This window comes from Pholcus phalangioides, unplaced genomic scaffold (genome assembly GCF_987345545.1).
Source record: "Pholcus phalangioides strain wild (caught in Gottingen) unplaced genomic scaffold, Ppha-v1.0 ptg000017l_1, whole genome shotgun sequence".
In the NCBI taxonomy this organism is placed as follows: domain Eukaryota; kingdom Metazoa; phylum Arthropoda; class Arachnida; order Araneae; family Pholcidae; genus Pholcus; species Pholcus phalangioides.
In genome coordinates this window covers 48,096,493-48,121,390 of record NW_028301610.1, presented here as the reverse complement: position 1 = coordinate 48,121,390, position 24,898 = coordinate 48,096,493, and the positions used below count along the sequence as shown (strand labels likewise).

The window sequence follows — 24,898 nt, the reverse complement described above, 5'->3', positions numbered from 1 at the left end:
ACATAAACGGAACCGAGAAAACAAGGTTAGACCGCAATTGATCGTATTTCTAGTGCAATAGCAATTTTTGAATATAAGCTCATTTAACTTTTCATGTGAATTTTTGTTTTTGTGCATATCAAAATATTTATTCTCTAAAATAATATTGTAATGAGCTGAGAGAGAGTGGTGATGGCAATTAGTTGTAAGACTTTACCCTTTTTGTTCATTTCGCTGATTCAAAGTGAGCCTTCATGTCTGAATGTAGAATTCTCCATGCCGAATTCAAAGACAAACTCGTTTACGATGAGATCGCCTGAACTATCATGGTTTCACATCTCTGCACTAATCGTCTTCACAGCTCCGAAACAGGTACTGGCTCAATGTTGTGCTCATAAAGTTTACCGCTCGACTCGAGGTATAACGATCCGATATGTCAGAAAGTGCTACATACCTCGACGCAACCCGTGACTGGTAAAATTCAGGAACCCAATAAGCTGTATGTTATTGAGGGAAAGAACTACCATGTATTAGCGGTTCTTGTGCCTGTTATACATTTTACCGAATTTCAAAGAACACTTGCCCCTACCTAGACGGTAGCTGATTGACTGCCAACTGAAATGTGGGGAGGTCCCGCCACACTAAGTAGAGTAGCTTTCTCTACATTCACTAGACTAATTCTACTTATGTGAAATTACATAATAGACATTTAGTTACGTGCGTGAAAAACAACCCTGCTATAGTTTTCGTACTGCGGTTGGAAAGCTGTGTCTTAGGAGTGGATTCATCTCATCAGGGCATCAACAGAAGCATAGTTGTGGATCGCGAGTAGTGTGATCGTAGTGTCATCGTAGACAGCAAGCGATGCTGTCTATTATCGTTGGTAAAACTCAAGTGAAGATGAACTGATCGATTGTAGAGAACTTTTCGATACAATTTGGATATTTCTTCATGCATCTATAAGAATTAGAGTGCTATTTGGTTTATGTGTGGGTGTGTGTTTTTTTTTCAGCTTTGTGAATAACTATCGTCATATATTTTATTATCTCTCATTACAATTATATGATTATTTTCTCTTTGAAAACTCATGTGATATTAGTGACTCTGCGATATTTAAAGAACAAAGTTAAAATTTTGATTTTAATGTTCGGATGTAATATTGATTTCAGCAGAACGTTTTTCACTGACGCAGATTGATTTTATAGCTACAGATACATTCTGTCTTTGCATAGATAGGTTAATTAGGTATCAAGTAATTTCTTGTTCAGATTGTTTTCCTTCTTTTATGGTTGAATATGTTAATTGGTGTTCGAAATGTTGTTCTTTGATAAACATGTATAATTTTTGTGTGGTGATAAGCATCCACAAGGTGCTGTGGTTCATTGTTCTGTAACAAAGAGAGGGGAAGGGAGAAAGCACATACGGAAATACCTCTTCTTTGATTGGCATTTACTACTTATCGCAAGTCCAAGGGAGGAGCGGTCAACTGATTCTTTGTGAAAAGAGGAGGAGATTGGGTTGACCTATTGTAGGACTTTGCCTAGTTTTGGTTTGGACAAGGATAGAAAGACTGCCGCTTTTTTTTTCCCCGAACCTGCTCGTTTCTCTGCAGGTTCTTTTCTAAGGGTTGAGTAATGTAACAAGCTACTCGCTAACTTGTTACATTAATTTGTAGTTAAATTTTAATGAAGCCTTTTAGAATATAATTTTATTTACGACGCCAGACAGTCTGGGAACTGGGTTGGACTTTTATTCAGGTATCGTGTATAGAAATAGGTGAGGCACCTATATGCACAGGTGTTACCTCCAACGCCTTTTGCAGATTCTCAGAATTGACCCTGCCCTTTGGGTAGTGGTACCTTGAGAAGGAGTGGCTGAGGGATTTATCATTGGTATGTAGACATCGGGGCAGCAGCGAGATTCCAGTAAGGGATTCTAGTCTGGGACCCAAAGGGGAGGGGGTGTGACGTTTAGGAGACGGAACCAATGAGAGGGAAACAGGAGGAAATTGGACGAGAGAAGGTGGTTGAAAGAGTCAGAACGAACTAGGTCTTGATGAGAGGTGGTTGTCCGGGGGTTTTGGAGGAAAGTGGAAGGAGCGGATGACGAAAGTCTGGGGTAAGTCTTGACCTATTGCTTTCTCCATTCCTCTCTCGCTCAAGGAGTAGTCGCATAAAACATATGTACTGATTCATAAGTATGTAATTTAAATACATCCTCATATATACATTATTTGTTATAGCTGTAAATAAATAATAATTTACTCCGACCTGAGGACAAGGGTTGAATAATTGAGTGGTATTAATTGGTATCTCGAGTATCAGCCCCAGACGCTGACAGCAGCTCTGGGACATAGTGTCTGGCATAGTTGTTAGATCGGTTACTGCTGCTACAATGGCAGGTTATCGAGATTTAAGTGAGTTTGAACGTGGTGTTATAGTCGGCTCACGAGAGATGGGACATAGCATCTCCGAGGTAGCGATGAAATTTGGATTTTCACGTACGACCAACTCGCGAGTGTACCGTGAATATCGGGAATCCGGTAAAAAATTAAATCTACGACATCGCTGCAGCCGAAAAAAGATCATGCAAGAACGGGACCAACGACGACTGACGAGCAACCCTTCCGCAAATTGCTGCAGATTTCAATGCTGGGCCATCAACAAGTGTCAGCGTGCGAACCATTCAACGAAACATCATCGATATGGGCTTTCGGAGTCGAAGGCCCACTCGTGTACCCTTGATGACTGCACGACACAAAGCTTTACGCCTCGCCTGGGCCCGACAACACCGACATTGGACTGTTGAGGACTGGAAACACGTTGCCTGGTCTGACGAGTCTCGGTTCCAATTGCTTCGAGCTGATGGACGTGTACGGGTATGGAGACAACCTCATGAATCCATGCACCCTACATGTCAACAGGGGACTGTTCAAGCTGGTGGAGGCTCTGTGATGGTATGGGGCGTGTGCAGTTGGCGTGATGTGGGACCCCTGATACGTCTAGATACGACTCTGACAGGTACGTAAGCATCCTGTCTGATCACCTGCACCCATTCATGTCCATTGTGCATTCCGACGGACTTGGACAATTTCAGCAGGACAATGCGACACCCCACACGTCCAGAATTGCTACAAAGTGGCTCCAGAAACACTCTTCTGACTTTAGACACTTCCGCTGGCCACCTAAATCCCCAGACATGAACATTATTGAACATATCTGGGATGCCTTGCAACGTGCTGTTCAGAAGAGATCTCCACCCCCTCGTACTCCTACGGATTTATGGACAGCCCTGCAGGATTCATGGTGTCAATTACCTCCAGCACTACTTCAGACATTAGTCGAGTCCATGGCACGTCGTGTTGCGGCACTTCTGCGTGCTCGCTGGGGCCCTACACGATATTAGGCAGGTGCGCCAGTTTTTTTGGCTCTTCAGTGTATTTTATAAACCTATTCATTGTAACAACCAGTATGAGACATTTGTCTCCTTGGTTGCCAATAATATCATATAACATGTATTCATAGAAATTGTAAAATAAAATTGAAAAAAATAAACCAGTCGTAGAAATAGAACGAATTAAATGTGATATAAAGAATGACTACAATCAATATATCAGAAACATCGAAGCGTCACTCGAAAAAAATCCAGAACGTTTTTGGTCATTTTGTAAAATTAAAAATAAGAAGAAAGCCCGATTTATGACGTATCATAATATTTTATCTACTGATTCTGATATTGCTGATGCATTCGCAGAATATTTTGGATCGATTTTTTCCACCAATAATCTTGATAACGTCGATATCAGATCATCAATTCGATGTTCAAGTGATAATGACATGGTGAGCGTGAATAACATTACGGCTGATGAAATTAGGAAATGTATCAATGACCTCAAGAATACATATTCTTTAGGTCTTGATGGGATTCCTGTTTACAATGTTAAAGCTTGTGTTGATCTTTTTGTGTATACAGACAAGTTAAAAATTATCAATAATGGAAAGTCTAGAGTCTTTCCACATTTTGAATAGAAAAAATCCAAAATAATTCAAATCTATAAGAAAGGTTATAAAGCCTGTCTAACGAACTATAGACCGGTGACAATTATTTCTTGTTTTTCAAAAATTTTTGAATCCGTTATGCATGCAAGAATATATCCGCCAATTAATAAACTCATATCAGTCAATCAACATGGGGTCATGTCCAAAAGATCTACTGTGACCAATTTGATGAATATTAACTTCAACAATAATTGAAGCAATTAATGGAGATACCCAATTGGATGTCATCTATACTGATTTTGCTAAGGCATTCGATGAAATTCAGCATACTATTTTATTAGAAAAATTGAGAACATTTGGTTTTAAATGTGATCTTGTAGTTTAGTTCAGTAGCTATTTCCAAGGCAGAACTTGCAATGTATTGTATTGTTATGCATTAAGCAAAAGTGTTAATGTAACATCTCAGGGATCGATTCTTGGACCGCTATGTTTTTTAATTTTCATCAATGATCTTGCTGAAATCTTTGAAAAGTGTCTAATGTTCGCTGATGATTTAAAAATTTTCAGAATTATTGACAATGTGGAATCGTGCAATAGACTACAACAAGATTTAAATCTTTTACCCAAATAATTTGAATCTGAATATTGATAAATGTTTTGTAATCACTTATGGTCGCAAAGTTTCGCCTATAATTCATTCATACCATGTAAATAATATTCCTCTGTCAAGAACTGACTCGACGAATGATCTTGGTGTCCTATATTCTTCGGATTTTAATGACATTAATGATATTGTGTTTGGATCTTCCAAAAAACTGGGCTACGTTATGAGAATTACCAAAGATACTAAAGTTCTACCTGTGCTGTTTAATTCTATTATTCGATCCAAACTTGAATGTGAATGCATTATGTGTAACAAAGTTCATGATTACCAAATAAAATTATTGGAGTCAGTTCAATATACAGATTTCTCAAACATTTGTTTTTCAAAAAGTTCGGTGTTAATCATGATATTCTTACTGGTACGTTTTTATGCTCGTTATTTCATGTTGTTGGTCTAAGTGATCGTAGAGATATTTTATTGATATCATTTTTCCATAAGTTCCATAATAAGATTGATTGTATGCAAATTTTACAGGAAGTTAATATTAATGTTCCAATGTACCGAATGAGATCTTATATTTTATTCGCAATTAAGAGGTAAGAACAAATTACAGAACAAATTTATGTAATTTTGATCCCATTTATAGATTCAGCTAACTATATAATTGTCGAACAGGGAATCTTGATATTTTTGATCCCCCTTTAATAAATTTTAGAAATAACTTTTTTAAGACTATCGGGGCGTAGGCTCCTGTTTATTTTTATTCATGTAATTCATGAATTATAAAGCTTTGTTACTATTTATTTTGTTTGTTGCAAATGTGCTCATTTTTTCCCCTCTCCAACTGTAACTGGAGATTTCTGTTGTTGGAATGATGATAAATAAATAAATAAAAGTAGTTCTCTTGATGGCCCTGGCGGGGGAAACATCATGATTTCGGAGATGCTTTGCTGGGGCATGGACTAAATAAAAGGTGAGAAATCACTGCGTGTAGCCTCTCAAAAATCAATGTAGTTGCATCACACACGACATTCTGATAGAATAAAATAATTCTTTACTGCTTATCGCTTAAAAATTTTTATTATCTCAACAATAATCCAGTGATTATGATTGATTTAAATTCAGAAATGGGCATTTTTCATAGAAAATCAGGTAGCTCGGAGTAGCTGAATTGGGGAATAACTCGATTCCAGTCAACCCCTTCGGCTTAGAACTTAATTCGTTCCTGAAATCCGTTCGTACGCCGAAACAATTTTTACCATAGGAATCAATGTAAAATGAGTTAATCCGTTCCTGCACATCGAATATTTTTAGAATGATTTTTTGCAGCAGTCCTGCGCATGACGTTAAACAAATGAAAGTCATTAAAATACTAAGTTACTGAAAAAATAACCACAGTATGAAAGTAATGAAATGAAAACGGTGGTGGGCTATGTCTGGTTTCATTAATATCAGCTACCCAGTATCAAAGCCCTCAAAATCTCTCCCGCAACACAATCTGGCCACAATATCCTCCAAGCCAAAAACTTCATAGCTCTGTAAAATATTTGCTGCAAGCTCTGTCAATGATAGCAAATGCAATAAGCAATTCGCAATAAAAATAGTGAACTAGTATTTTGAGAACTGATTGAGAGTGTTAGTTTCATGCCAAAAAATTTTGAAAAGTTTTCTGATGTAGAGCTTCTTGACGTATGAAATGGCCCGTTGATCCATGGATCACAGAGTGGATAATTTGGTGGCATAAACATTATTCAGATGAAACCAAATTCTTCAACGAATTCTTCTCTCAAATAAGAAAAAAATAGCCGCTTGGCCGAAGACTTCTTAATTATCCATCCCTCGAAATTCGGTCCCTTTGTGTGTTTGTAAACCAGGGCAAGTTCGTAAAGCGAATCATTTTTGTCGTTCGTAAACCGAATTGGTCGCAAATCGTGCCGTTCGTAATCCGAGATAGGACTATTACAAATAAAAGTAAATGTGATTTCAAAAACGAGAGAATACTGAATATTCTTATTAAAAATGAAGTCGAGATTGCTAAAGATGAGGAAAAATACGGGAATGTATCTCAAAAAATGAGTCACATGACCATGCCAGTTATGGTCACCATTATTTCGACCTTGTTTAGATATTCGGTTATTTTTGCATCATTACCGAATATCAAAAGACATACGAATGTTTGTGGCAACACAAGGAAGGAATGAAGTTTTTCGCGCTCTTTTATCGTCTGCGTTGTAAACAAACGTGTGTTCAATTGACCAGGTAAACATTTTAAATCAGTAATATCGTGATCGACTATAATCACAATACTTTGTATTTTTAGCATGCTGTGTAATTGAGTTGTCTCTTCTTTATGAAATTCTTTATGAATACATCTGGCTATTACTCAAATGCTTATCTTCAATGTTTTACATAGTTCTCGCTCCTTCTTCCAAATGTATTGTTTCCTCCCTAATGCGAGAATCCACCAAAAGTGAAAACCTGCGATTTTTCTGTAAACAGCAAAAATATTATTCTAGTTAGATTGTTTTTTAATGCTTGCAAGTATAAAGGATTACTTGCACAAACAAGTTTTAGCGATCCGATAAACAAAGACCATGTGGTACTGTACATAGAGATTGGGTGACATTTATGATTGCATATTATTCATTACAGTAGGTAGCGATTTTTGGCCGAGAAACAAGTATTTGATACCTCGTTTGGTAGTTGTTTGGTATGCGTCCGAGCACACCAGAATTCATTCAAAAATCTAAATTTTTACCTGAAGCTCAAGCCAAACATCACAAGTCTAATCTTCCGACGCCCTAAATTTACTAAATTTAATCCCCTCTATTCAAACCGAGCATTTAGATTCCAGCATGGAACAGCTATAGTATATACCCTTTTGGCAATGTGTGGACAATTTTTTTCTTTGGTGAGAAAAATGTCCAAGAGTGTGGCAAGACATTGCGAAGAGTGAAATAGAGTCATTTTTTTGGACGTCATTCTTGCCAAAGAAAAAAATTGCCAAAATGGATAACATTACGGCTGTTAAAGATGAAAAAAATTACTATAAAAAACGAACATTTTCAGAATAAATAGGGATCAAGATTTAAAATTAAACATTCTACACCAGATATAGGATTGAAAATAATCAAAACCAGGGCTCTCTTTTAAATAATACAGCCATTCCTCCTGATATATATTCTCTGGAATATAAGTGTAAACCCAGACTCCTTGGTTTCAAAATTTCGAAATGTAAGTTGCTCCATGGCAATCAAGTGACACACCCTCCAACTCAGGCGGTTCCGATAAAGCAAAACAATGAAGGGTTACTAGGGATACCAGACTTTTTGTGTATAAGAAATTCGGAACAGCTTCGGTATAAGAGGCAGCTTGGTGATTTTCTGTGACTTTTTTTTTCTGCGCCAAACATGTCAGACAACCCCATCAAAAGTCGCTGAAAAAACATTGTCAGCATAGAAAACAGTATGAAAAATATTATGAAACACGAGAAAAGGAAACATAAATAAGATCTGGATTATAAATATGATTTCTGGGTCTGTTGATATGATATGAGGCTGTGAGGATGCTATTGACGCTCAAGCAAGCATAAAAATGCTAAAATCAACAAGCATAATTATAATAATTAAAATATCACGGTCTAAGACTAAACATCAAAATAACATAAGGTATCCACTATTAAATAAACAACGGTCCTGCACGTTGTATAAATAAATATATTCTATGTATTATAAATTAAAACCTGGACTCTCTTTCCGGGTATCCAGATTCTTATAAAATAAACAAAAAGGATATAGGGGCATCCTGTATGCAGAAAAGAATGAATATTGGAAAATATTAAAGACCTGAGAGATATCCAATAATTAATTAATCCAAGCCACACACTATATTAGATCATTTTCTCTTCCTTCCGTATATATAATCTCCCAATGGTTTTTCAAATCATTCAAAATGCTGCGGCTATAAGGTGACGTAATTTGGAAGAAAAAAGAGAGAGAGAGTGGAAAGGGAGAAGACCCGTTTGAAAATTTCAAAAGGCTCGCTAGGAACAGGGAAAAACAACAACCAGCGCCACCAGGCTGTAGTTTTTTAACAGAAAGAACATTCTCTAGAACAAGGACAACCCAGCAGAACAACGGCAACGCAGAACACAGCGCGTCGGCGCTGGCGACTTATCGTCACAAAAAAGTCACCAAGTTGGCATGTCCCTTGTACCGAAGCTGTTCCATCAAGAGATTTTACATTTGAAGCTACTACTCAATTTACTAAAAGAAAGAACGTGAGGTGTAGTCGCAATTCTGTTGCTTTTGTTTTCAAGTTGTTGCAACAGGCAAACAATTTTATCATTTTTAATATAATTGTATAATGATGTCAAAATAGTTGTTATATACGTGTATAGACATAAATCATTTGAATGTATTCTACCACCTTCTAGAAACTAGTCCTTTTTTTTTAAACATCCTGTATGTTTGATTGCACCTGAAATGTAGTGAAGCATGTGCAATTCTATACTTTATTTTTAGAAGACAAAAATAAATAATTTTTAATTTATTAGAGAATGACACTACTGAGCTGTCATTTTGACCCCAGTTGGAAATTCAGTTTTTCTTCTCTTCCGTTTTTATTTATACAGATTTTAAATACATTATGAATGCGTTTTTTTAAAATCCATTCATAATGTATTTAAAATCTGCATAAATAACGGAATTTCGAACTGGGGTCAAAATGACAGCTCAGTAGTGTCAAGTCCTAGTGTTGAAGCCCTAATAGACAAATGTGACAGTAAAATCCAGTCAGAGCAGGCAAACACAGAAAATAAATGCCACATTTTTAGACTTTTTGAAGGGTTTTATTTACCAATTTTTTTTTATACCAGACTTTTTACTAATCAGAGCATAAAGTGGTAACAACAAATCAGAAGGCATGACAATGGATAAATAAATAATAAATATAATGGAATGATACAACCTGGCCAATATCCACGGGAGAATAGAATGATCCAGGTGCTGGAAAAAAAAAAAAAGATGAAATAGAACAATAGCTGTTTCAAATTTCGAAAAGGCGGTCTCAAAATACAAAAGAGGAACCTGTTTGGTGAACTAGCGCCACCTGAAATAGATGATTCTAGAAAAATGTAGGAAAGTACAGCAAATCCCAGCACCACTATGCCAGCCTTGGCAACTTATAGTTGGAAAAAAGTCGTCAAGGGTAATGGTATCGAAGCTGTTCTGCACTGTGTTTTGATATATCATTTTCTGTGCCCTCTTCACATCCTGCATCTATTGTACACCAGTTTATAACTGAATATTGTCTTCTTTTATTTCCACCATTTCATCTTTAATTTTCTATAGCCCCATCCACTTGTTATATACACCGTCCCCTGAACTGTTTAGCTCTTCTGTATGTCTGCACTGTGTTTTGATATTTCATTTTCTGTGGTCCACGTATTGGTTTTGTATATACTGTCGAATCCCATTATAATGAACTCCAAGAGACCAGAGAAATCACTTCGTTATAAAGGAATTCCAGTATTTTGCATTGTTCCTACGTAAACTTATTTGGGAGATTAAAAACGGGTTTCTTAAAACAAGATTTTCGCTATATTGGTATTCATTAAAACGGGATTCGACTGCATTCATGCCTCAAAGTTGGAGAACTTAGGAAACCAATTTCAGCTGTCTACCATCGTGTCGCAAACAGGGTTTGAACCTGGATTCACGTGATGTGACTCCAGCATGATGCCCACACATTTCAATTAATAATTAGCAGGGTTGTTTGGTTTTTTTTTAAAAATCAAATAAAAAGGGCCTAAATATCATTTTTTCCCTTGAAAAATATCATATTGGTTCATCAGCCACCTCGTTAAGGGCATTTTGCCTGTTGTGGCGTTGTATTTGTATTATTAGCCAAAATTTTTCATTTTTACCGCATTTTATATCCTTGTGGTACATTCTGATGGTATATCTTTAAATGACATAAGATTTTACAAGTGTTTTTTTTTTTTTCAGAAAGTCTCATAAAAGTGGCCAGAATATATATATATTTTTCATATGAAGTATCTTAGTTATTTAACGTTATATACAAAAGCCAAAATTTCTCATTCTTACAACATTTTCTAACCTTTTGCTACATTCTGATGCTCTATCTTTAGCAAATTCATGAACAAGGATTGCATCACATCTAAATGTAGTGGTGTATTTTCTCACAGGTTTCTTTTTCCCTTCACAAAGAAGCAGCAACAGCAGTGACACCATCATGCTAGGGGCAGGTGGTCCTATAATCCAATAAAGACACCAGCTGTCCTTAAAGGACAAAGACTAATGTACTAGTAGTTACATTACCTCACATACATTTTCATTTTCTTTCCCATAAGAAGTAGCACATCTCCTACTGTATATCTCCCAGTCTTAACATTCAATAGTTGTTTTTTTTATGCTTTCACACACACACTCTGTTAAGCCCAGTTAATTAAGGTTCTACTGTATATTAATAACAAATTTATGAAAAATATATAATCAGCTATATACAGGGTGATTATAATTTAAGTTTTGATTCCAAAACTATACAATAAGTACTGGTCAGCATGACTTGAAAATTTGCATGGATACTCCTGAAGCAATGGAAGTTTCTTTTGCACAAGGAAAAAAAAGTGCAAGTAGATGATGCTGTACCTGGCCAGCAGTATAATCTATTTTGTGCAACCACATCATTTTGGCACTTCCATAGCATCAGTGTGGGGATAGAACTTCTATCAAGATGCACATTGCAATACCAGCAAAGCAGCTGCTGAAGACCCATTTTGACAGGATGCACCTTAACCCTTGTAACTTCTGGCTGTGGGTGTAGCTCAAAATGTTATAAACAGTGGTCAGATTGCAAACTTTGGTGAATTGCAATCTCCAGCATATTCCCTATATGTTAGAAGTTCCTCAGGAATATTAACGGGGTGGGGGGCACGTTTGGTTTAATAAAAAGCTGAATTGCAAGAACATCCACATCATGACCATGGCATACTCCGATTCTGTTGTTGAACAACAATTTTTGTGCTTTCAACCTCAGGTTGGACAACATATTTAACATTTCTTAAGTAAGTTGTAGTTATTTGTTCAATTACTTCGTTTTTTGTAATGTTTCCATGAATTATGAAATCGTGAAATGCTATAATTAAGGTATCATTCTGCCATGACTGGCTATCGTTTCCATTCTGCGAGCAAATTTCCCACATGTTGGATGATGTCATTAATTTTACATTTTTAAGTATTTTTTCCCCTTTATCAAATAAAATTGAATTTTTTCATGAATATTCATTTCAATTTTCAAGTCATTCTGACAATCGTTCTTTTTTTACAGTGTTTTGAAATCAGAACCTTAGTTATAATCACCCTGTATATCGTAAATCATTGCTAATTAATCTGCATTATTTATGCTTCATTAAATACATTATATTCACCTAATTTTTATTACTTTTTGCAAAATAGCTTCCTAATTAAGCATACTGAAAGTAACTGGAGAAAAACCTTTATATACTATATGATTAATAAGAACATTAAAAGAATTTTCAAACACACAGTAATCCATTGAGTTAAGCAAAAATAATTAAATTGCAAAAGTTGGTTTTTGTTAAAATGTAAGAAATATTTATTGATTAATTAAATATGGGAATAGTGTTAATTATATTAATAAACATTTTATTTTAATTAATTAAAAGTTTAAAGGATTTTTTAGAAATTTCATTGTTTTTAATGTTAATACTATTTAAAACAAAAAAACCGGTTTAAACCAAAAAAACCTGGTTTTTTGGTTTTTTTACCAACCCTGCTATACTGTAATATTTTTCCCTAGTTGAGACATATTGATTTCCCGGTTTATTATAATTTTTTTAAAAATAGTCTTATATATTTATATATATAATTTTTTTTTTTTTATTCAGAGAGATGTCACAAAAAAGTATTTTGGCATTTGTGAAGCAGTCATCATTACCGAATCCCAAAAGAAAATTGGTTGAAGATTCTTCTGAAAACCAGGTAGGCTAAATGATCTGGTCTGAATAACAGTGTAACGATGCATAAGTTTACTTGAAACATTATAAACATTTAGTCAGAAAGCATAAGATTAAGATTTTGAATTTAAAAGAAAACTCATTATGTATTAGTTAATTAAGTGGGCCTTTTTGAAATGATTTTTCTCACATCAGGTACAGTACATGCTGCATATTAGAACTGCTTTTTATCATTTGGGTAATGTTATCATATTTACAAAATATAGACCAATTATTTGCTTTAAAAATTAGAAAACAGTCTGGTACCAGCTAAATTGTTTCTGTTCATCCAAAAGTCTGTTCTAATGAGAGCTTGCAATAGTGTGAAAAACTACCATTATAACAGAGCGCTATGACAACTCCTTTCTGCAATAACTACAAACATCTCTCTAATCTAAAGCAGAGTTGGCAGGTTTTTGACACATGGCAGTTTTTGACAGTTTAAACTGTCATATCAACCCCCCCCCCCCCCCCGTCGAAAACTGTCAAAAACCTTAAATATTGCTTTTCAATATAAAAATTCCCATTGTAAATGCACATGTTAATTGCGTGTAATGCTTAAAGTGACTATGTTATACAAAGAATAAATATTTAATATGATTCTAAAATAATTTTTCTTCTATTCTCTACAGAATTATTTTGGACAAAATATATATATGGTTTTTTTTTTCTTATAAAATATACAATTTGAATATAGCATAGCATAAACACTGAAGGAACAACTATGGAATGATTTAACATTCTCTGATTCCAGATTCTTGACCTTCCAAAATTTCTTCAACTGCTTATATATGTGCTTTGATATAAACCATCTGCTGTACTCTTTTTACAACAGATATGTGTTTAGAAAAGTTTATTACATCATATATGTATTGTGGATTTCTGTTATTAGTAAATTATCTAGATAATTATTGAAATACTCTTATTGTGCATAACATTGAAATATATCTAGCGATCAAAATACTAAATTGTTGAACTTAAATGACATTTTAGTTCAACAATTTAGTATTTTGATTGCTAGATATATTTCAATGTTATGCACAATAAGAGTATCTAGATAATTTACTAATAACAGAAATCAACAATACATATATGATGTGATAGACTTTTCTAAACACTTATCTGTTGTAAAAAGAGTACAGCTGATGGTTTATATCAGTGGTTCTCAACCTTTTTTTGTCCATGGCCCCTTTGTGAACATGACTAATTTTCTACTCCCCCTCTTCCCCCCCCCCCCCCCGGTTTTCCCATTAGAAGATAGTTATTCAAAAATTGTCTGAAGTGTAAACATGTTTGAATTTAATTTGATTAATTAGCAATTTATGAAAATAACAAAAAATCAAAATAAACATAATAGAATACAGTAAAAAAGTAGAATACATTATTTACAATCAATGTAAATTCTGCGCTTGAAGACGGCACAATTTCATCAAGTTACTGTACTGGATGAAATTTGTATTATTTCCAAATTAGTTTTTTTTTGTGTAAATGATTATGGTTTCATTGAGAAATGTCAGTTGTAACTTCCAAAATACGCATTCTTATGATAAAAATCGCAAAAAGTGGTAGCAAGCAGTTTTTTATTAATTTTATTCTCTTCATGCGGATAAAAGAGAGTAGTAATGAGGGAGTAGCCACACAAATGAATCACAATCGAAAAGTTCAACCTTTCACATCGTTTTCAACAATAATACCCTGCTATGAATTTTAAAAAAATGATACAAATAAAAAGAAAAGATACACAACATTTTAATTATCACCATGAACATGGCGTAAGCAAAATTTTCTCGATGGGGGAGGGTTAAGTTTTTTTTCCCCTCTTGGGGGGGGGTTTACGTTTTTTCCTGCAAAATAACACTACAATTTTTGCTCAAGGGGGGTTAGAACCCCAACCCCCACCCCCTCTTGCGTACGCCAATGACCATGAAGTTATTGTCGAAAACACCAGGAAACCCCTCCGCTACTACTTCCAGAACGCATATGAATAATCATTTCAGTATTCTATATTTACAGAAGACAAATCTCAACAATGATTCTTGTGCATGAAAGAAAAAATGATTCGATAAACGAGATCACACACTGATTGCATGCACCATGAAAATTGAGACAAAAATGTCTCGTGCATCTCTTTTCTGGGCATACACACATACACAAATTATACATCATGTTGTACAAGGGAAAAGTGAAGGAAATTTTTTAAGTAATTGAAAAAAAAGTATTTTAATTAAATCACTATATTTATTTTATTTTGCGTGTTTTTTTCATTACTTTTCCGTACTACCAACGGTAAAAGCCACCACTCCCCCCTCACCCACGGAGAACCTATGAATTCATAGAACCAGAATCAGAATTTTAAAAGGTGATGCCTGCCCTATTTCGGTTGAACATGAAAACAAGCAGCTATTTTCTTGCGAGATCTACAGGTGGTCCACGCTCTTTTTTCCAATGAATTCATGTTTGAGAAGTCTGCACACTTTTCCAGATGTCTGGCTTGCTCATTATTCCCTAGGGTTGACAAAACAGAATTTTGCTTAAAAAAGGACACCATTAACCAAATGTCCTTGTCATTTTCTTCCCACATTTCTTGTATTCATATACCCGTGTGATTTGTGTTGTATTGTTCAAAATCAAATCCAGCACTGATGCCCACGGGGAAATATGAGAATTGCGAACGGATATAGCTTCTTTTTCTCCTCGGAACCAAATATTTCTATAGGGAGAGGAAAAAATCTTTTGCAGACCCATTCAACACATGCATTCAATTAACAATATTTTAGCTGTCGGCCTTTTTTACTACTCAGCGAAAAGAGAGAAGCTGATAGCATACAATTGGTGTGCAGCCTGGCTGTTCCTTGAATAGATAGGCAGTATACCTACCATATGAAAGGGGAAAAAATCGTTTCTGTTGTACTGCTGGACTTCCTATGTTGTGTAAGTTTTTTTCCGTTCATCTCTGTCAGATGACCAGCTGCATGGACAGAATCGAACCATTCCTTGCCGTTCATGTAAGATTGAACTATTTATCAGATAGTAATAATCACAAATTTGTGGAATCATGTCCCTCACATGGGGTGGGCTGGCAAGGCTCCAGCCCTGGGGCCCCGAGACGATTTTCATTATTTTTTGTTTTTTCACGCTATAAATCCATCATAAAGGGGCCCGTGAAAGTCTAGTCGGGGGGGGGGGCCCTCAAAAGATTCCAGCCTAGGGGCCCTACTCCAGGATGTGGGGGCCATGTGTGGAATAGTGAAACGCTCCTATGTGAGCAAAAAAATGCTTAAGATTTGGTTTTTTTTTTCAAAGTTCAAAGGATTTCATAGTGACATATTGATGAACTAGATTCTACCCCATGTAAGTTTGCTTTTATTTAAATTACATTTTTTTTTTTTTTTTTGCTTTCTTTTGTGTAATTAACTGTAGAAAAACCATCCGCTGTCGTTTAAACTGGGAATGTTGCCAATAATTTTGATGTTCAACTATTAAATTCGGTAAAATTGTTATGCAGATGTCGACGCCCAATTTCCAAGTTCGGCATTTGACTCCACAAGGGAAGGGCTGACATGGGAACGGGCCTGGAACAATTACCATAATTTTTCGGGGGTTTTCAAGCTATAAATTAACTACAGAAGAGCCTGTGAAAAGTTTTGCTTGGGGGGGGGGGGGGCAGATGCGGCAAAAGTAAATACTGGACCCCTTAAATTAGAAAAAAGTGTAATGTTTGGGTTTTATGCGGCCCAGGTTGTGCACCGGTCCTTAAATCCACCTCCTACTTGGGCCCGCCAGAAATCCTAGCCTACGGGGTGTGAGGGCATAGCCCAGCCAACAAAATATTAAACAACAGGATATTCACTGACTAGCCAAGCACCTCTTCACCTTAGTCTCACCCCCTCCCCCTGTTCCCCAATTCTTGCTTTGCCCTCAGTGAAGAAAACGGTTGAGGCTGTCAAAGAGAAATGAGAAAAAGTGATTTCCGCTGTGAAAGTGAGAGCCCCTCTTAGGAGTGTGCGGCAGGAGCGGTCGCACTGGGCACCGTGCATTGTTGACCCCTGCACTCACGGTAAACTATTGGAGGCTTTCATGAATTCTGAAATTACTTCTTGCATTAATTCTGAAGTTTCAACAATTCGGAAATATCCCCCCCCCCCTGTAATTTCTGAATTTTTATTGATGTTGGAATTATTTCTTTCAATTATTTTTGATTCATCAAGTACAAAATTTTTATCAGTTTCAGGATTTTTTTTTCTTTAATTAGTTTAAAATTACCTTCAGTGCTGAATTTTCGCCAGGTTTTGTGTTAATTTATTGAATTGTGTATTCAGCATTTTTTGTATGGATATTTCACAACATTCTTGTATATTTTAAAATAATGGATGCCGATTCTTTCCCCCTACCAAATATATAAAATCGGGCAAATATTTTTCGTGTCTGAAACTGTTGAGACGCACCGGGCCCCTTAGGTAAAGGCGGGAGTGTCGTAAAAGAGAATGGGCCCACCCAGGGTCTAAAAGAAGAGGAGTCTCACAAAAATTAGATTTGGTTGAAACTTTCGACAATTTGCCTAATACTGCCTCAGACAAATCACTTGGCCTGGGGGCCCATCAAAGATCCTAGTGCTGGCAGCGTTGGAGGATGTGTGGGGCATCTTATACACTTATATATATGTCAGGAGTTCTCTCAAACTTTTCCCACCCGCAGCACCTCTTTCTCTAATCAACGCTTATCCGCGGCTCCCCACAGAGCAGTTTAACAAAGAGTCTCTTCGAAAAACCTTTGCAGGGTGCCGCGGCACAAAGTTCGAGAACCCCTGCTTTATGTATTTGTATCACTTTCTGCTTTCAATGCAAGCTTCCCCAATATTCTAAAACACTATACTCAAATGTTCCACAACTTTATTCTGTGGTGATGGTTGTCAATTTAAATTATCAGAGAACTTGAAACGCGAATCCAACTAAATCATCAACAATCCAATCCAAAAAACTGTAAAATACATACGATAGAGTTATTCGATTTCAAAAAAAGGAATTGGCAATAGCATGGTTTTAAAGAACTGATGATCAAAACCACATCATTGATTGATGATTAAACCCATTTTCCACCACTTTATCGGTTTATAATAGAATTTCACAGTTTTATGTGAATATTATGAGGGGAGCACAGGCAGTGCCGTCTTAAGACATGGGCCTACCCGGGTGCTGGGGGCCTCAGGAGAAAGAGCCTGACAAAAATGAGATATGGTTAAAATTTTCGAAAATTTGTTTGGTAAGGCCACAGAAAAATTACTTGGTCCGGGTGCCCACGATGCTCTTAAGACGGCTCTGGGCACAAGGCATCTGTCCCAAAGACATTTTAAATCAACAGAAATTGAAAAATATAGCACACATAAAGGTATTTTTTTCTTTCAATATTTTAATTTATTGAAAAAAATAATTTTAATTTTTGGTTGTCTTGGGCAGGGCTGTCCCGTCTTTGAAGCGTCATGGGCCCCCGGGCCAAGTAATTTTTCTGAGATTCCACCTGGCAAATTCTCAAAAATTTTAACTTGGCCTCATTTTTGTGAGACCAGCATTCTTTAGAGGTGCCCAGGTGGGCCCATGCGTTAAGGCGGCACTGGTCTTGGGGCAGACATGGTGCCCCTATACCCCCTTCTGGATAGGTTTGTTACATTTTACTGTGGTGAAAATCTTACCCCTACTGCAAAAGTAGGTTGAAGAATGGTTCATCGCTGAAATCAAATAGATTTTAAACAAAAAAAACAGGACGCTCTACTTCAAAAAAGGACGTATGGTCAGCCGAAAATATGTGTAAATATCGTGGCCTGTACAAAGAAATAACTGACATAATTTGAGCAACACCAATCATTTTTGACTTCCGGCGTCCCTGCCCCTGTTACTCATGCAGCCTGCATATACACGTAAAAAAATAGTTTGAGACGAAATACAGTCGACTCTCGTTATAATGGAAAAAAATATTGTTTTAATGAAAACTTTTCTAATCCCCCGGATAAGTTTATAGGAACAATATAAAAATCTGGAATTCCTTTGTAATGAAATTTCGTTATTACAAAGTGATTTCTCCCGTCTCTTGGAGTTCATTATAATGGGGTTTGACCCCCCAAAAAATCTGATATTTTTGCTCTAACGTAATTGAACTTCGGCAATTTGATCTGAAAACAGTCATTTTTACTTTTATAAATTTAGGAAGGAAGAAAGGGTGGGGAGAAAAATAAATGGCCAAGAGGGGTTCGGCTGTGGATAAATTCCACTTGTGTGCAAGGAGATTCGCGCCTCACTCCCAGTTTTATGACAAAATTTCACATTTATGAAACGTTTGACTACAGTCACGATTAATCTCTGTATATTGCTTTCAATATTAAAATATTTCATTTATACGAAGCACAATTTCAATTATTTGACATTTTCATTTTGACTCAAACTTCAAATCTTTGGCATTTTGACATCATTTCCTACTATCAAATCCACACAGTTTTTGCAGATTGTGAAAACGCGTCGCTGAATTGGTTTTACATGCGTATTATCAACACTAAAAACCATAAATTTTAGGTTGACAGATACAAAGAGATGCATTGAGCGGGTTATGGACATTTCAAAGTGAAGACTTACATGAGAATTTATTGCACTTTTCTAAGAAATCAGCAGATGCAGTGAGTCTCAAATGAACGGATTTAAATTGCTTTAAATGTGGTCATACGCCCTTTTTTAGAATTTTTTTTCTAATTCCCACAGCATTGTTCTTGCAGGATAGGAAAATTTCATTATTTGGGATGTTGCAGGCCAGTAATAGGCCAGCAGCAGGCTTAAGTAGTAGGGAAGTTTATAGGAAGCATTACAGCATGGATTAAAAAAACTTTAAAGATGTGGTGTCAATCTTAGAGGAAGTCCCAATACATTATCTGCTTGGAATTGCATATAGAAACCAATCAGCAAACCAAATGACGTCAAGACCATCTTAAATATGTTTAAAATTACATTTTTCCTGTTAAATTGAAAGGAATGGCATATGAACACTTGCGATTGAAACAACAGTAATTTTATACATTTACATTTTCTTAAGTACTACTGCAATGTAGTTTTAAAAAATTAAATTTCGCAGGTATTTTTCCTCATGTATGATTTGATCTCTTTGAGTTCATTATAACTGGATTCGACTTTATTTCTTTTCAGCAAAGGCAATGAATTGACACCCCCCCCCCCTCAAAATTCATAAAAAAAAATACCCCACAGCAATCATTCTTTATATTCGATTTTCTGATCCCCATCAGACTTTTTCAGGGCCGGTCTTAGACCTAGTGGCACCCGGTGCAAAAACAGTAGTCAGCGTCCCCCCCCCCCCCCCCCGGCTCAAATCCATAGTGATGTGTAAGAGAAGACAATTTTTGCTAGTCATTACTGTCCCATAAAATATGGGACATTCATTCTACCATATTAAACTGAAGAGCCAAAAAAACTGGTACAGGCATGCGTATGCAAATAAGATATATAAGAGATATAGAACCAATCAGAGTACGCGCTGCGGTCGGCAACGCCTATATAACACAACAAGTGTCTGGCATAGTTGTTAGATCGGTTAATGCTGCTACAATGGCAGGTTATCGAGATTTAAGTGAGTTTGAACGTGGTGTTATAGTCTGCGCACGAGAGATGGGGCATAGCATCTCCGAGGTAGCGATGAAATTTGGATTTTCACGTACGACCATTTCACGAGTGTACCGTGAATATCAGGAATCCGGTAAAAAATTAAATCTTTGACATCGCTGCAGCCGGAAAAAGATCACGCAAGAACGGAACCAACGATGACTGACGAGAATTATTAAATGTGACAGACATGCTACCCTTCCGCAAATTGCTGCAGATTTCAATGCTGGGCCATCAACAAGTGTCAGCGTGCGAAACATCATCGATCTGAGCTTTCAGAACCGTGCTCGTGGGGGCCTTACAGGATATTAGGCAGGTGTACCAGTTTTTTTGGCTCTTCAGTGTATCAGACTCTAGGCGGGGTGATCGTCCCCATCGCCCCCCACCTCTTGGTTGGATATTAAAGGACGAAGAAGTCGGAAAAGCTTCTTCTAGAATGGGATTACTGCTATTTATCTAGTAAACAAGCATAAAAACCCAACTTGTTTGATTTAATTATGAGATTTAAAAACATTAAAAAAGCAAAACATCACGCATTTATGCAGGATACTCATCACAAAGGATAATACTTATACTTCATACTTATTTTAATTGAACTTCATGGTAAAATTCATGTAGTGCACGCATCACGTGCGGGCAAAGCTGATAATAAAAGTGCTTAAATTAAAATGAAATTACGTATGATTTCTTTCATATTTATAAAACTCATAAACTTCATTTGAAATTATCCCCTTCAGACCCAGTACTAAGAAACAGAAGGGGCAAGCAAACACCAGCTAAAGCACCGGGCCCTGCAACTATTCTGAGGCAACTTGGGCAGTGCCCTAACTTTTTTGCCCTTTTACCTTGGCTCTCCTTCTAGAGCGTGCAGAAATCATTTTCCAATTTTTTTGCCCTTTTACTTCGGACTTAACGCCCCTCCTAGAGAGGGTATAAATAAGTTTTTCTAATTATTTGCTTTTCCACTTTGGATATGATGCCCCTCTTAAAGCGAACAGAAATCATTTTCTGTAATTTTTTTTTCAGTCTTTTATGCCAGATTTGGTGCTCCTACTAGAGGGGGCAGAAATTATTTCTCCTAACTTTTTTTGCCCTGTCTACCTCAGACTTGGCACCCCTCTTACAGCGGGCACAAATAATTTTTCCTAATTTTTTTGCCCTTTCACTTCGGATTAGACGCCCTTCTAGAGTAGTGTTTCTCAACCGCCGGGCCCTAACATTAGTCACACCGGGTCTCATGAGTGATTCGCAGTTTCATTTTTCCCATTAATTTCCCGTTATGTGTGTATGACTGGGCCTTTCATCTATGCAAAAGAAATTTACCAGGCCGCGGGCTTCCAAGGGTTGTGAACCATTGTTCTAGAGGACACCAAGCTGCCCCTGGTTGAACAAATACAAAAGTCTGGCAAGTCGGGAGACTGGTTAATAAAAGTAATACAAGTCGGGAAAAAAGAGGCATGAAAAGCCTCTGGCTCAAAATCTTTCCCACATCAGAAGACACCTTCAATTCTTGTAATACTCCCCACAACACAGCCCCCAAAATCTCTTGCAGGGGTAAACGAAAAGAGGTGTATTTTTATCTGACCAAAATTGCTATGTACTGTACATATATAGGTGCACTGCCAATCGATTCTTTTCTTTTCGAAAAATAACCGTAATGTTATATACACACAAACCTCTAATTTTTTTTCAACTCTTGATCATTTTTCATGTATATTTTAGTTATTTTTTTAAATAAGTACCTTAAAGATATTTTTCTAGTAATGTATATTTAACGCGTTTCGGCGCCCCTTCTCATTTCGCGCCCGGTGCAACTGCACCGGTCGCACTGCCCTAAGACCGCCCCTGGTGCCAGCTGAAGATATCTTTGTGCTAAACTAGATGTGGCTATCCGTCTGTAATTGCATGAAAACGATTGGGTTTTTTTTACAAGCTTTCATTTTTCACCCATCTACTTCTTGGATTACATTTACTACCAGCACTCAAAAGAATGTCAATGAATGGTCAACAAATCTTTGTCTGCTTTCTTTATGACAGCCCTCTTTGAAAGAAAAGTCTTCGAACACACACAATTTTCTCTCTTTACAGTTACTCCATTTTGCTTGAACCTCTTCTATAGTTTGTGTCAGGGCCTACTGTCATACCCAAGTTGTAAAACCACAGATTTTACATGCAACACTTTTTTTATTTCCTTCCTCATGTTAATGTTACTTGAATAGGGGAGAAATTGCGAAATAGATATTCTGTGTATTTTGTTTGAAATGTGTTTTTTAATTAATGTGTTGTTTTTTAAAAATTTAATTTCACAAACTTTTCTTCGTGGCCCCTGTATCAGCAGCCGTGGCTCCCCTTTTGCACGATTTTCATCTGTGGCCCCCCCTGGAATAGCCTAGGCACCCCAGTTGAGAACCACTGGGTTATATCAATGCACACATATATAAACAGTTGAAGAAATTTGGGAAGGTGAAGAATCATCTTGAATCAGAGAAGAGAATGTCGAATCATTCCTTAGTTGTCCCTTCAGTGTTTATACTGTGCTTCATTCAAATTGTATATTTTAAAAGAAAAAACTAATATATGTATATACACTCATGTCCATAAATTAAAGATAATTCAGAATCACACGGAAATCGAAATCTAAAGTAAAAATTTCACCTGTAGAATTATCACACACATCTGCAAGAATGATATGCGAATTTCAGGAAGCCACCAGATGATGTCGATAGTACGTCACAATGACGAGAGTGTAAGAGGGGGGTATATAAGGAATGGTGGAAAAGAAGTGAAATTGTTCACAAAAGTTCTGTAAGGCGCTCTTATGACACAGAGGACGCATGTGGATGATTTTTTACGTGGTAAAATTATCCGCCGCCTGGAATGTGGGCTACTCAGATGGAAGTATCCGAGGAACTTGGAATTGCCCAAAGTGTCATCTCTAGGCTTTGGCAACGATTCCAAGATAGCAGAAATGTCAGTAGACATTGCAGTACAGGTCGCCCCCGCGTTACAACGCTGAATGAAGACCGGTATTTGGCAGTAGCTGCCAAAAGTAGCAGACGGAGCACAGCATCCGACCTGTCTCGTCAGCTATCTGCAGCCACGGGTACCACAGTTTCAAGGCAAACCGTGTACAGACGTTTGGGAGATATTGGTCTATATGCTCGCAGGCCTGTCAGATGTGTTCTGCTCACGGCAACTCACTGTCGGCAGCGATTAGCCTGGAGTAGAGAACATGCAATGTGGACATCGTCACAGTGGGCTTGTGTGATGTTTTCCGACGAGTCCAGGTTTAGCTTGCAGTCTGATTCACGTCGGACTTTCATATGGAGAATGCCAGGTACCCTTTACCACCAAGACAACATAATTGAACGACACCGTTACGGTGGTGCAGCATTGCTCATTTGGGTTGAAATTATACGGGCTTGTTGAACAGATCTGCATGTTCAAACCGGAACCATGAAAGCCCAAATTTATCGGGACATCATTCTGGAACAACATGCACATTTGTTTAGGGGTGCCATGGGCGTAGAATTTGTGTTTATGGATGACAATGCCCATCCTCACCGAGCAAACATCATAAACGAATGCCTTGAATCTGAGGATATAACCCGTATGGAATGGCCAGCATTCTCACCTGACTTGAATCCGATAGAGCATGTGTGGGACATGCTTGGCCGACGAGTTGCAGCCCGTCAACCACCTCCTACATGTGTACCAAAACTTCGGAGAGCATTGCTTGGTGAGTGGAGTGATCTTCTCCAAGATCAGATCGATACTTTGATACTCAGCATGCCTAGGCGTTGTACGGACTGTATTTCATCGCATGGGAGACATACAATGTATTAACCATCATACCAACCATGTAATAGTAAGTTTTTGTAAAGGAGATATTTTTTACAATTGCTCCAGGGAACAAAAATTGTAGTTTTTATGAATGGTATCATACATAGACCATCGTTTTTGTTCTTTACCTTTTGTTTAATAAATGGGCTTTGTGAATAAGTAACGTTTGTTTTGTTTCTGAACCTTTATTTGTCGGAGCTGGCATTATCCTTAATTTATGGACATGAGTGTATATGTATATATACGTATAATTTTTTTTTTTTTTTTTTTTTTTGTGTGCAAAATCATTCTGTAGAGAGTAGAAAATTATTTTACAATCATATTAAATATTTAGTCTTTGTATAATATAATCACTGTAAACATTAAATGCAATTAACGTGTGCATTTCCAATTGGAATTTTTATATTCAAAATAAATATTTGAGGTTTTTGACAAAAGTTTTTGATGTGACAAGTTAAACTGTGGTTTAAACAGTCAAAAACCTGCCAACCCTGGTTACTTGTTTTATAATACTGCTTATGAAATGTGTATGAACAATTAACAGTGGCACAACAAACAACCATTTCTTATTCCCATTATTGTCACAGTGCCACCTAAAATTGTTATTAGGTATCCAAAACTACTGTTTTTGTATTATTATTTAAGGGGGTTGAAGCATCACCACCTAGAGATACTTGTAGAAGGCCTTCGCACTCTGCTTGTGACGTCAAGTAAGTAGTCCATTTTCCCTCAATATTCATGGAAAAAAAATTCCCTGCTTGTGCCAGTATCATCGTTGCAAGGA

General features: G+C 36.8%; 1 protein-coding gene across 1 annotated transcript in view; it reads left to right on the top strand.

The window, feature by feature from the left end:
- Positions 1 to 6,778: 6,778 nt before the first annotated feature.
- LOC149074031 (uracil-DNA glycosylase-like) overlaps positions 6,779 to 24,898 on the top strand; it is a 75,411-nt gene continuing 57,291 nt past the window's right edge. The window contains exons 1-2 of the mRNA XM_089246575.1: positions 6,779 to 6,840; positions 12,512 to 12,605. Of these exons, the coding sequence (XP_089102701.1) occupies positions 6,779 to 6,840; positions 12,512 to 12,605 (156 nt within the window). The remainder of the gene's footprint in view (positions 6,841 to 12,511; positions 12,606 to 24,898) is intronic.